This window comes from Peromyscus maniculatus, chromosome 8, assembly GCF_049852395.1.
Source record: "Peromyscus maniculatus bairdii isolate BWxNUB_F1_BW_parent chromosome 8, HU_Pman_BW_mat_3.1, whole genome shotgun sequence".
In the NCBI taxonomy this organism is placed as follows: Eukaryota; Metazoa; Chordata; class Mammalia; order Rodentia; family Cricetidae; genus Peromyscus; species Peromyscus maniculatus.
This window is the reverse complement of record NC_134859.1, coordinates 66,313,963-66,325,000: the sequence shown is the minus strand read 5'-3', so window position 1 is coordinate 66,325,000 and position 11,038 is coordinate 66,313,963. Positions and strand designations below refer to the sequence as shown.

Here is an 11,038-nt window from a genome sequence, read left to right as displayed (position 1 = left end):
AGCTTGCAAATGCCGTCCTTTATCATATTTGGTCCTTGCGGAAACCCTGTCTGAACCGTGAGATTCATTTCACAAATGGGAGAGGAGAGGGATGGACTAGACCGCCGCGGCAGGGAGAGGAGAGGCAGAGAGAGGCTCCGGGGTGGCCCTCTTTACATGAATGCAGCCTGCGACTGGCCGCCGCCGCTCAGAGTCTGAACAGAAGAATGTGACAATTTCATGTCACTTCTCATCAGGAGCTCACACAGAGGGCACCACTGGAATGGAGCCAGTCGGGAGGGAAACACTTGCCTGGGCCTTGAGATTGGGCAGGCACCTGGGGCACAGGGGCCGGGCCGGGCACCAGCCTGAGCCAGGCTCATGGTCTGCTTCTTGGTGAGGCTGATGACACTCGTGTGCTCCAGTCTGTGAACCGCTGTCTCGGCTCAGCGTGGGCCCAGGCTTCCGGGTCTGCTTCCTGGGCCTACTAGAACAGGGGAATACGATGCTACCCCTGAACGTCTAGCAGTTCCTTGCCAACCCACAAGTCCACAGACTGGGGCAACCTGCAGCTGAGAGGTCACAGACACTGCTGTTGCCTGGGCAGTCACGTCACTGAGAGCTAAGATGGGACGGGTGACCGCAGGCTTCCCTGGCCCTACCTGAGGCCTTTGGTGTCTAAGAATACAGAGGACTTCACAGAGTTCTTTCTCCTCCGTGGGGGGCATGAAGAGATCAGACGGCCTCATGGGCAGGGAAACAAGCAAAGACATCCCACCTTGTGTCCACCTCGCTAGCCCATGTAGCTTCGACTGATGTCCCGTCCATGGGGTGGGGAAATGCAGCTTGTCTAAGCCACCCGAAGCCCAGGGTAACCACCCACAGCAGCCTCTGTGAGAACAGCATCAATCCCCAGGAAGGGGCCTCCAGTTACGTTATGACTAACAGATGAAAACCTTTTGGAATTTTTAATTTTATTTTGTCTGTTTTCATTTTTGTTTTGAGATAGGGTCTCACTGTGTATCTCTGGCTAACCTGGAACTCACTCTGTAGACCGGCTGGCCTCACACTCACAGAGATCTGTCTGCCTCTGTCTCTGCTGGAATTAAAGTCGTGTGTCACCACACCTAGCCCTTTTGGAATTTATTAACTTAGCAGACCACTAGCTTCCATCAATCCAAAGGCTAAGGATGTCATCAGACAGCATCTGAATTTTTTGTTTGGGGTGTGTGTGTGTGTGTGTGTGTGTGTGTGTGTGTGTGTGTGTGACAGCATCTGAAGCCTATAGTCCCCCATCTTGTTCAACCCATCTCTCTAAAGTTTTCACTTAGTGTGCTTCCTAAAACGTCTTGATTTATAACTCTCTTTGTTCTATTACTATAAAAACCTCCACGAAACTGCGTCCTTGGGACATGAGATTTGAGGAGACCTAACACATGCTTTTCAGGCCGTGGTCACTCACACTGCCCCAGAACAGACCGTGTCTTATTCCACTGGGGTGAGAGCTGCTTCCCTGGATGACTGTGGCATCTTCTCACCTGCCCCAGCTGTGGCTGTTCAACCGTTGTCAGTTCAGAAACCCTCTGCCTAAGCTCCTCCCCTCCCGGAATGCTCACCAGGTTGACAAAGTCCTGGTAGCAGATCTGCCCGTCGGCGTGGCTGTCCGCGAGAGCTAGCAGCACCTCCTTTTTGTGGGGGTCCAGCTTAGAGCTGTGGCTCTCCAGCAGGCTCCGGAATTTTCCCGTGCTGATGTAGCCGGTGCTCCCGGGGTCACACTGGGGGTGAAGCACAGAGAATGGAGGAGTCAGTGGGGTGCCACCCTCCCAGGGCTGATGTGGGGGCCCAGACCTCCCTCACTCCCACCCGACCCTCTCTCTCCCCACAGGGGCCCATGGGGACATTTCTAAAGACAGTCAGCATCATCCAATCCAACCACCTCCTGAGGAGAAGCTCACTGAGACAGGGAGAAAGAAAGGCCCCTCTCCTTTACACTCTTGTTTATCTTTGGTTTCTTTGAGTCAGTTCAGCCTCGGCTGGAGCTAACAGTACCCTTCCTGTGAGGCCCACGCCCCACTGACGGTGATGATGATTTTAGATGATGATGATGATTTTTTTGAGGCAGGGTTTCTCTGTGTATCCCTGGCTGTCCTAGAACTCACTCTGTAGACCAGGCTGGCCTCGAACTCACAGAGATCCGCCTGCCTCTGCCTCCTAAGTGCTGGGATTAAAGGTGTGAGCCACCACAGCCAGCTGATTTTCTTTTCAGTGGCACTGGTGCTCTACCACCCAGCTACAGCTCTCCCCCAGGCCTCTCCCTCCACTTACTCCTCACTGTGGAAAGGAAAGCAGGAATGGAGTTCAGTAAGTGGCGGAGACAAAGGACTTCTGGGACAGGGAAAGGACCTGAGCCTCCCCTGGGCAGGAAGTACACCCAGATTCCTCATGGCGGGTCCTACGCACCCCAGACATGGGTAGCCGACTCACCAAAGACATGCTCTCTGTCGTTTTGTCTTGGGGGTGGAGGTGTGCACTTCTGCATTTGTGTGGGCACATGCACATTGTACACCATTCTCTTTGACCTCCTGAAACTCCCCTGCACCCTGGACAGCGGCCAGGCTTTCCCACCCAACCTGTCTCTAGCTACTTCTGCTTCACCCCAGGGCTGCCGCTCCTCCAAGGCCAGGGCCTCCTGTCACCGCGTCTGTCTTACGGTCATTCAACTGAGATTTGCTGGATGAATAAGTGGGATGGTCAGATGAACAGACAGGTACTAATTTTCCATGAGGAACCTCTTCGCTTCAGTGAGAAAAGGCCTTAACCCTTTTTTGCTCCTTCCCCATAGAGCTCACCCAGAGCCTGCCCTCTATCCTCTGTCAGGAAATGACACCCCATCTGTTGTGGTACCAAATGCACTCCAGTCAAAGGGGCTCCTGCCCCGGGACTCCAGTGTGTTCCTGGAAATGCTGCAGCGGGTTGCTTAGGTGGAAGGGCAGGGGATACAGCCAGCGGCAGGATGCCTGCTGAGTACCGACGAGTGCCCGCATCTGATGCCCAGTCAGGAACGGGGGCCACTAAATCGCAATGGGCCCTGGGAATGTACAGGGGTGAGGCTGGAAGACCAAACCCATGTGGCCCCTTTCTCTGGACAAGGATGACAAGGCTGTTTAGTGAAAGCAGGTTCTATGCAGTGTTTCTAGACAATCTCAGACGGACAGTCAGGGACCACTTCAGCTCTCCACAGAACTCTTGAGGAGAAAATTCTAAGGAGGTCCATGTTCAGATGACACCCTCCACCCCAGCACCAGGTGTACACGACATCTATGTGCTTATTACCATCAAGTACTTCAGGAAACTCAAGAGGATCTTCAGAGCCGACAGAATGGCGCAATGGATAACAGTCCTTGCTAAGCAAGCCCGACCCCTGAAGGGAGGAGTGAACTGACCCCCAAAGCTATCCTTTTGATCCCCCACTCAAGCTCCCCACTCCCCCCCACAGAATAATAATGCTAGTAATAATAATAACAACAGATTTTTATTTGTTTTTTGAGACAGGGTTTCTCTGTATAGCCCTGGCTGTCCTGGAACTCACTCTGTAGACCAGGCTGGTGCCAAGCTCATGGAGCTCTGCCTATGTCTGCCTCCCAAGTGCTGGGACTTAAGGCATGTGACACCACACTTAGCTAAGGGCCAAGGAGATGGCTCAGCAGGTAAAGGTACTTGCAGTTAAGCCTGATGACCTGAGTTCAATCCCCAGGACCCATAGAGCAGAAAAGAGAGAATTGACTCCTATACGTTGTTCCCTAATCTTCCCTCTTGTGCTATGGCACACAAACAGATGGAGAGACAGACAGAGGTACATTATACCCACACCCGCACTCTAAATGCAATTTAAAAAAAAGGGTAAAAATGCCTAATATTTGCCATATTATCAGGAGCCAAACACTGTTTAATGTACTTTATGTAGAGAATTTCTTCTTTTTTAAGGATTTATTTATTTTTTATTTTATATGTATGAATTTTTGCCTGCATGTATCTATGTGTACCACATGTGTGCCTGGTGACTAGGGAGGCCGGAAGAGGGGGTTGAATCCTCTGAAACTGGAGTTACAAACAGCTGTGAGCTGCCATGTGGGTGCTGGGAATTGAACCCAGGTCCCCTGGAAGAGCAACAAGTGCTCTTAACCAGGGAGAGGCAGGGCTCCAGGGACCCACAGTTCTCCCTTAAACACTTCTTTTTTTTTCCTTCTTAATTTTTCAGTAGGAAAGGGGCCCAAACAGAGCTAGTCTGGCCTCCTTGCTGCTCGGATGTGGACACTGAGCAGAGAGAGGGAAGGCTGAAAATGCTAACGGTCAGGGCTTGGGTGCAGGAGACCACTGTCCTAATCCACGAGGACCAGGCCTGACTCTCCCTGGGGACCCTTTAGCCTGGCCCGGACTGTGTGCCCAAGCCATGCTGACCTCAGGACTGGGGTGTAGGTCCTGGAAAGATGTCTGTTGGGTCCTGCAGGGGTCAAGGGTCCCCCGCATATCAGGGCACCTCCTCTGCCTCACTAGGGGAGGAAGCCCAGTGGTTTTGCACATTCTGGGAGCTCAGTCCTCCATCCCTTCCCAGGGGCCTCCTCAGGGCTCCCGGCAGAGGAAGATGGAGGAGGGGGCTGGGATCAGGCACCAGACAAAGAAGCCACCTGCTCTCCCCCCCCCCTCCCCCAGGGGGGGGGGCTCCCTGCTGTTGTCCCAGTGACGGGAGCAGCCCTGTGCCTCCCCAGGCCTCCTAGCCCCAAACACATTACAGGCTCTATCTCCACTGGAGAGAAGGCGCTGGAATCAGGCCGAGCCTCCGTTCTCTGCCAAAAATCTACCTTTCGTGCCAGGGCCAGATAGGCCAGACAATGGGGGGGGGGGTCACTGCTACCCTAGTAATGAGGCCTCAGGGACTCAGGATGACTGGGGGTGGGGGAGAGCCGGAGCCAGGCTGGTTGCTGGGGTTCTAACGCCTCAGACAATGAGGCAAGGACAGAGCTGGCAGTGGGCATCGGGTGTAGGTCAAGAGACAGGAGGAGACAAAAGGAGCCAGGGATGGGGTGTCGGGAGATATTGAGATATCAAAGTCAGAAGAGAAAGGTCCCGCCATTCAGAAGGAAGCTGAGGACTTCTGACTGAGACTGTGTCCCTCAAGCAAGATGGCAGGGAGCAAGGCAAAAATCACACTCCTGTCTTTACACAGCTCTGCCTTGATTGGCCCATCTGTTCAATGGGCTGATGTCAACCTGGGGCAGCTGCTAGCCAGGGGCTATTCTCATCACTTCGTTCAAATGGGGGTCTGTCTACTTGGTCTGTCTCCCTGCCAGCTGCCCTCAGGCCTATAGGGAGTGAGGTCACACTAAGAGTCTGGTGCTACTTTGGTGGGAAGCGGATGGGGGAGGGACAGAACAAATCCTCTAAACACAACGTCCTCATTTTTTTTTAAATTTAATTTAACTTATTTATTTATTTTGGTTTTTTGAGACAGGGTTTCTCTGTGTAGTTTTGGTACCTGTCCTGAATCTCGCTCTGAGGCTGGTCTTGAAGTCACAGAGATCCGTCTGGCTCTGCCTCCCGAGGCTGGGATTAAAAGCATGTGCCACCACCACCATCCAGCTCATAACTTTCTTATATGCTAGAGCCCCTGAAGCTGCCCCTCTAAGCTCCTGGCCCTGGAATCACTCTTTGGGGCAGCGGGCTGCTTGCAGGATGAGCTGGGGGTGGGTGGCATGAGCTGGAGGCAGCCTGGTCAGGGCTGGTCTGGAATGGTCAGTCATGGCAGCCGGAGGAATGAATTTATCAGCAAGCGAGGCAGAAGCCTGGCAAGAAGGCAGAAGTCAAAGTGGGTCCTGACCTTCAGGAGACTGCCCAGTGCTGGACAGGGGTGCACTGTGGCGGGGGGGGGGGGGACCTGCATTCAACTCAAGCACAGGAGGCTGACCACAGAGACCAGACAGCCCTCCCACAATCCTGCCCTCCCTCCTCAGCCTTGAAAAGAGCTTCTAGAGGCTCCAAGGGGACTTTTAATCCCACCAGTGCCCTGCTCATAAACTGCTAATCCCATAGGTGGCTGCTCTTTCCAGTCTGAGGCCACACACAGACACACACACACACACACACACACACACACACACACACACACACACACACACACGGACTCCCATCTCTCATCTCCCATCCTGTGCTGGTGTCTGGACCACTTAGCTCACTCAGTCTGGGGAAATGATCCACCAAATTCTCCATGTGTTTAGGTAGGAGCTCACTCCCAGCTGCTGTGCTGGGGCAGGGGAGGCAGTTCATCAACTACAATGCCTCAGTTTCCCCATCCAAGAATTGGTAGGAGGAGCTTTGCCTTCTTGTGGGGATGGAAGGGGCCATATCCATTCCTGGATATAGAGGCAAGGATAGGGTAGAGAAAGTCATCGCCCATTAAGCCTTTAGGGGCAGTCATCCCATTCTATTCTGAGTCCCAGGACCATCGAAGAAGAGTAAATGAGCAGTGAGGTGGTACTGGACCCATTTAGCAAGTTAGAAGGTTAGGGACTCATAAATCTGGGTCCAAACAGCTGGAAGGGAAGCCAGGTATAATGGTGGAGACCTCTAATAGTGGCACTTGAAAGATAGGCAGGAAGATCAGGAGTTCAATGTCACCCTCTGCTATATATCAAATTGAAGCCAGCTTGGGCTACAAGAGACCACTGTCTCAAAAAAAAAAAAAAATCTCAAAACAAGAACAAAATCCCCAAGTTTCTGGAAGGAACCCCAGTGGCTTCCAAAGGGCAGTGCAGAATGCCAGGGACTTTGAGGGCTGTGAACCAGAGGCACACGGAGTAGACTTCTAAGGCCCCGTCCTTGTGCCAAGCAGCTCTGCTCTGAGCCTGTGTACGTCCCAGCCTCCTGTCTCCTTCCCAGTTGAACAACATCGCACAAGGAGCTGATGTAGGTGGGATGTCTGCTAAGCATCGGGTACTAACTTCCCTGAACCCTCAGCTCATCGTCCACACTGGTTTCTCTGAGGCCATACTGGTACACACCTATTCTCCAAACACGACTCACTGTGCCTCCTTTGCTCTAAGGTGTCCCAACTAGGCTAAAAAAAAAAATCACACGGCCCTCCCTCCTTCTATTTATACCTTACAAGAATCTACACGGTATTTACTATTGTGAAAGCTACTTCTCAGGGGTAGGGGTAGGGTAGGAAGCCAAGGCACCAAGGGCTGAGCTACTCAAGTCTGAACAGATGGTAATTCGTTTAGATAAATTCATTCTCAGGCAGAACAGAGAGCCTGGGCTCCCTCCAACCACTGGGATAAGATGGATAAAGAGTTCCAAAGACTGGCCCGTCCTCCTAGCCACCCATCCACCCATCCATCTCACATGTTTGCTAAGGATCACTGTGGCCCAGGCATCACCCTCATTATAGAGATGGTTAAGAAAGCGGAGACTAAAAATAGCAAGAGAGAATATCTCAAGGTTAAAGAGTGAGCGAGTGGCCAAGAGGGAAATAATTTGGGGTTCCTCCATGGGGCTAATCTGGACCTGGCCTTGCCCCCCCTTGCTTTCCTCAGCCCTGTTCGGTTGTGCAAAATATAATCCCTGGCACAGGATCTTCCCAGTGTGTGTTTCCTGAAATCCTGGACCCAAGGTGGTCCATGAGAGTACAGTGAGTTCTGATATAGGAACATCAGTCCCTTCTCGGGGACGGAGGGCTGTGGGAGGGGAGGATGATGGGGGTGGAGGGGGACACAGGCGGAAATTAAACAACACCCTATTTTCTCTCCCACAGTTAGAAAGTCCTCCCAGAAAGGCACGATGCAATTACCCATGGGAGGGCTCTGTCCGACCCAGCAGTGGAAAAGCCTGTTTGGTTTGGTTCAGCCCTGCATTTTCCTAACTCGACCTTACCTGACCACAGCATTTATTTTTTGGCAATTACACTGTGTGGAACCTTTAGGAACAACCACAGGTCTACAGTACAATCATGTTTCCCTTCATGAAACCCAGGCAGCCCCCTCTGCCTCCGGTTCTTGAGCATCACGGTCTCTCAGGCAGCTGATACTAGAAGTCGGTGGGATCCGGTCCCAGCTAGAAGGTTGACTAGGGATACCAGGTCCCAAGAGAGGCTGAACAATCAGCGATTGGCCTCATGGGGCCACAGAGCTGAGCTCTCAGGGACAAACCCTGCCCGAGCAAGGGGTTTGCCTGCTCAGCACCCCGGACAGCAGCCCAGCTCTCCCTGTGGGCCAGAAAGCTGCCCCTGGCTTCTCAAATGTCCCTGGCACTCTCAAATCAGGAGAGATGGGGACGAGTCTAGTTCCTATCTATTATGCATTTGTGACTTGCACAGACTACATTTCTGGGACAATCAGGAGTCTGGCTCCTGGGAAGACCCTCTCCTCTGACATCCACAGGGGCTCATGAATAGAAGTCCTCAACATGATCCCAAAGGTAACATCTGGGGCCCACGAGCTAGCTGCCATCCTGGGAACACCTCTCAGGTCTGGGATAGGGGGACCTGGGATCTGGGTAAGTTCCCATCTTCATCCCCAATGTCTGCCCAGAAGGAAATGGCCACAGGGCATGTGTCCTGGGCCAGGGTAAGATGCAGACAGCTGCCCTCCGGGGTGGGGGTGGGGCATCCCCCATCTGTCGGCTCCTTGTTTCATTCCCAGGCCTCGAAGCAGAGGAAATTAATGAGGCTATGGGGGAGTTTCTGGCTCAAGAGAGCTGTCCCCACCCAGCATGCCACAGCCCACCAGGGAACCCTGGCCCATTCATAGACATTTACAGCCCCATAAATTAAAAAGTCCAGGCTGCAGCTGGCAAGGTCAGGAGGCCAGGGATGGGAGGGTGGGGGCTTTCTCTTCCACGTTTTCCTTGCAAATGAGGATGCTAATCCAGCGAGAGAGAGAGAGAGAGAGAGAGAGAGAAAGAGAGAGAGAGAGAGAGAGAGAGAGAGAGAATGAACCCACCCCTTGTCCTTCCCTTGACCTTCTCCCTCTAATTCTTCAAAACACCGACTCTCAGAACACAATGAAGTGCGACTAGTCCCATTTAACAGATAGAGAAACTGAAGCTCTCAGAAATGTCCCACCTGACCTGCTCCAGGGTGAGCAAGGGATGCTTCTCCCCAGACCCCAAGCCTCCTTCAGAGTGGAAGGGAACTAACTGGTCCTAAGACCAGGTTCTGACCCTCCTGCCCTCCAGCCCGCCCACATGGAGCCATGAGGAACCCAGCCCTCTCCTCTCTTTCTGTTACCCCTGCAGGTAGCCAGGCCTCATCAGGCACCAATCCAGACACCAGGCTCCTCAACAGCCTTCCTCTCAATTCATAGGGTCCCAGAGCCAAATCCCCATGGCTGTGGCTAGCAGGCTGGTCAGGGAGTCAGAACAGGCTTCCCCAGGCAGAGAACCCCGGCTGAATCCAGGCTGAGTGGCTGGACAAACAGCATTTCCAGAAAACCATGTACCCAGCCAAGAGGTGGAGGAGGGAACGGACTGGCCTGTCCCAGAATGTGGGCAAGTGTGACCGGAGAGCACGGACTTCTGCAAGACTCTGGCCCTCTCCACGTGTCAGCCTGCCCCAGGAGACCCCACTTCTTCAGCACCGCCCCAAAGCCTCCTGCCTCATGAACAGCTCTCCCTCCTCTTGCTTGGCCAGGTCACAGGCTCTGAGGGGACAAATGGGGGCTGTGACTCAGAGGCAATGTCCCAGGGGGTCGGGAATATATGGACTGACTCATCTGGCCCAGCTTGTCAGGGCTGCCCAGAGACCAAAGCTGAGTCACAGCCATACATCCAGAAGCCTCCAGGGAGCAGCAGACAGGAGTGGCAGCAGGAGGTGAGATCAGGAGGGGTTCTGACATCTGGCCTGCCCTTTCTCTCCTGCCCAAATCTTGCTCCCTGCCACCTTCCCTAGAAACCCCCAGAATCCATCTAGTCCCCTGAACAGTCCAGGAGCAGGAGGGAGGTGGGAGGCAGAACAGGAGCACGCAGACGGCATGAAGAGCTTTGGACAGTCCCTTTACCTCCTGTCCAGTTGCAGAAGCCACCCAGAAGCCTTGCGGACAGACACACCCACTTCAGAGGCCCCCAATTTGTCCCATAGCTCTGGGGAAGCCCTGTCCCCTCCATCAGGAGTTTCCTCCTCTATAAAGAGGACCCAGAGTCAGGCGTGGTGGCACACACCTTGAATCCCAGCACTTGGGAGGGAGAAGCAGAGGCAGGTGGGTCATTGTTAGTTCGATGCCAGCCTGGCCTATACAAAGTTCCAGGCCGGCCAAGGCTACAAAGTAAGGCACTGTCTCGAAACAATACCAAGAAAGAACACAACAGCCTTACCTCTCAGTTTGCTGAGAAATTAAAGTGAGAGGAGATAACAGACATGTGCACACACAATAGACACTTAAGTTCGTTCTCTCAAAGAAATTTTACCAACATGGACCTACGCTTGCTTCCGGAAAGGCAGGAGATGGGGAGGGTTGGGCACATTCCTGTAATCCCGGCACTCGGAAGGCTGCTCCATATTAAATGTGAGGCTAGCAGGAGCTATATAGCAAGACCTTATCTCAAAAGGGGAGCGGGTGAGCCACGTAGAGACTAATTTTCAAATGAAAATCTCCGAAAGAGGTTTGGGATTATGTCTGTCTACAGCTCTAGACACATTGACTCCATTCCTATAACAAGACAGTACCCTGAGCCCAATGCCACTACAAAACCAATGGAAGGGCCAGTAAGGACTGCCAGATAGGAAGAGAGGAGGCCTGGCCCAGCCCACGTGGGGGTTAGACACCTTGTCCGGTTGACCCTTCACCTTTTGCCCTGTAGCACACAGACAAGCCAGGTGAGCAGACAGTGCCCGGGCATCAACATACACCAGACAGCCTTGTCCAAAGACTTTCCGGGGAGTTCAGCAGTGGGGTGGTACTCAGCTTCCGTCCTAGGAAGGCAGCCTAGCTGGACTAGGAATCTGGACACTCTGACCCAAGCCCTGTACTACATATCCATAGCCCTCTGAGAAACAGGACTCACTTCATTA

General features: G+C 53.2%; 1 protein-coding gene across 1 annotated transcript in view; it reads right to left on the bottom strand.

Moving 5' to 3' along the window:
• The window catches only part of Rhbdl3 (rhomboid like 3), a 52,202-nt gene that overhangs the window by 32,054 nt on the left and 9,110 nt on the right, over positions 1–11,038 (bottom strand). The window contains exon 3 of the mRNA XM_006977513.4: positions 1,596–1,754. Coding sequence (XP_006977575.1) covers positions 1,596–1,754 — 159 coding nt within the window. The remainder of the gene's footprint in view (positions 1–1,595; positions 1,755–11,038) is intronic.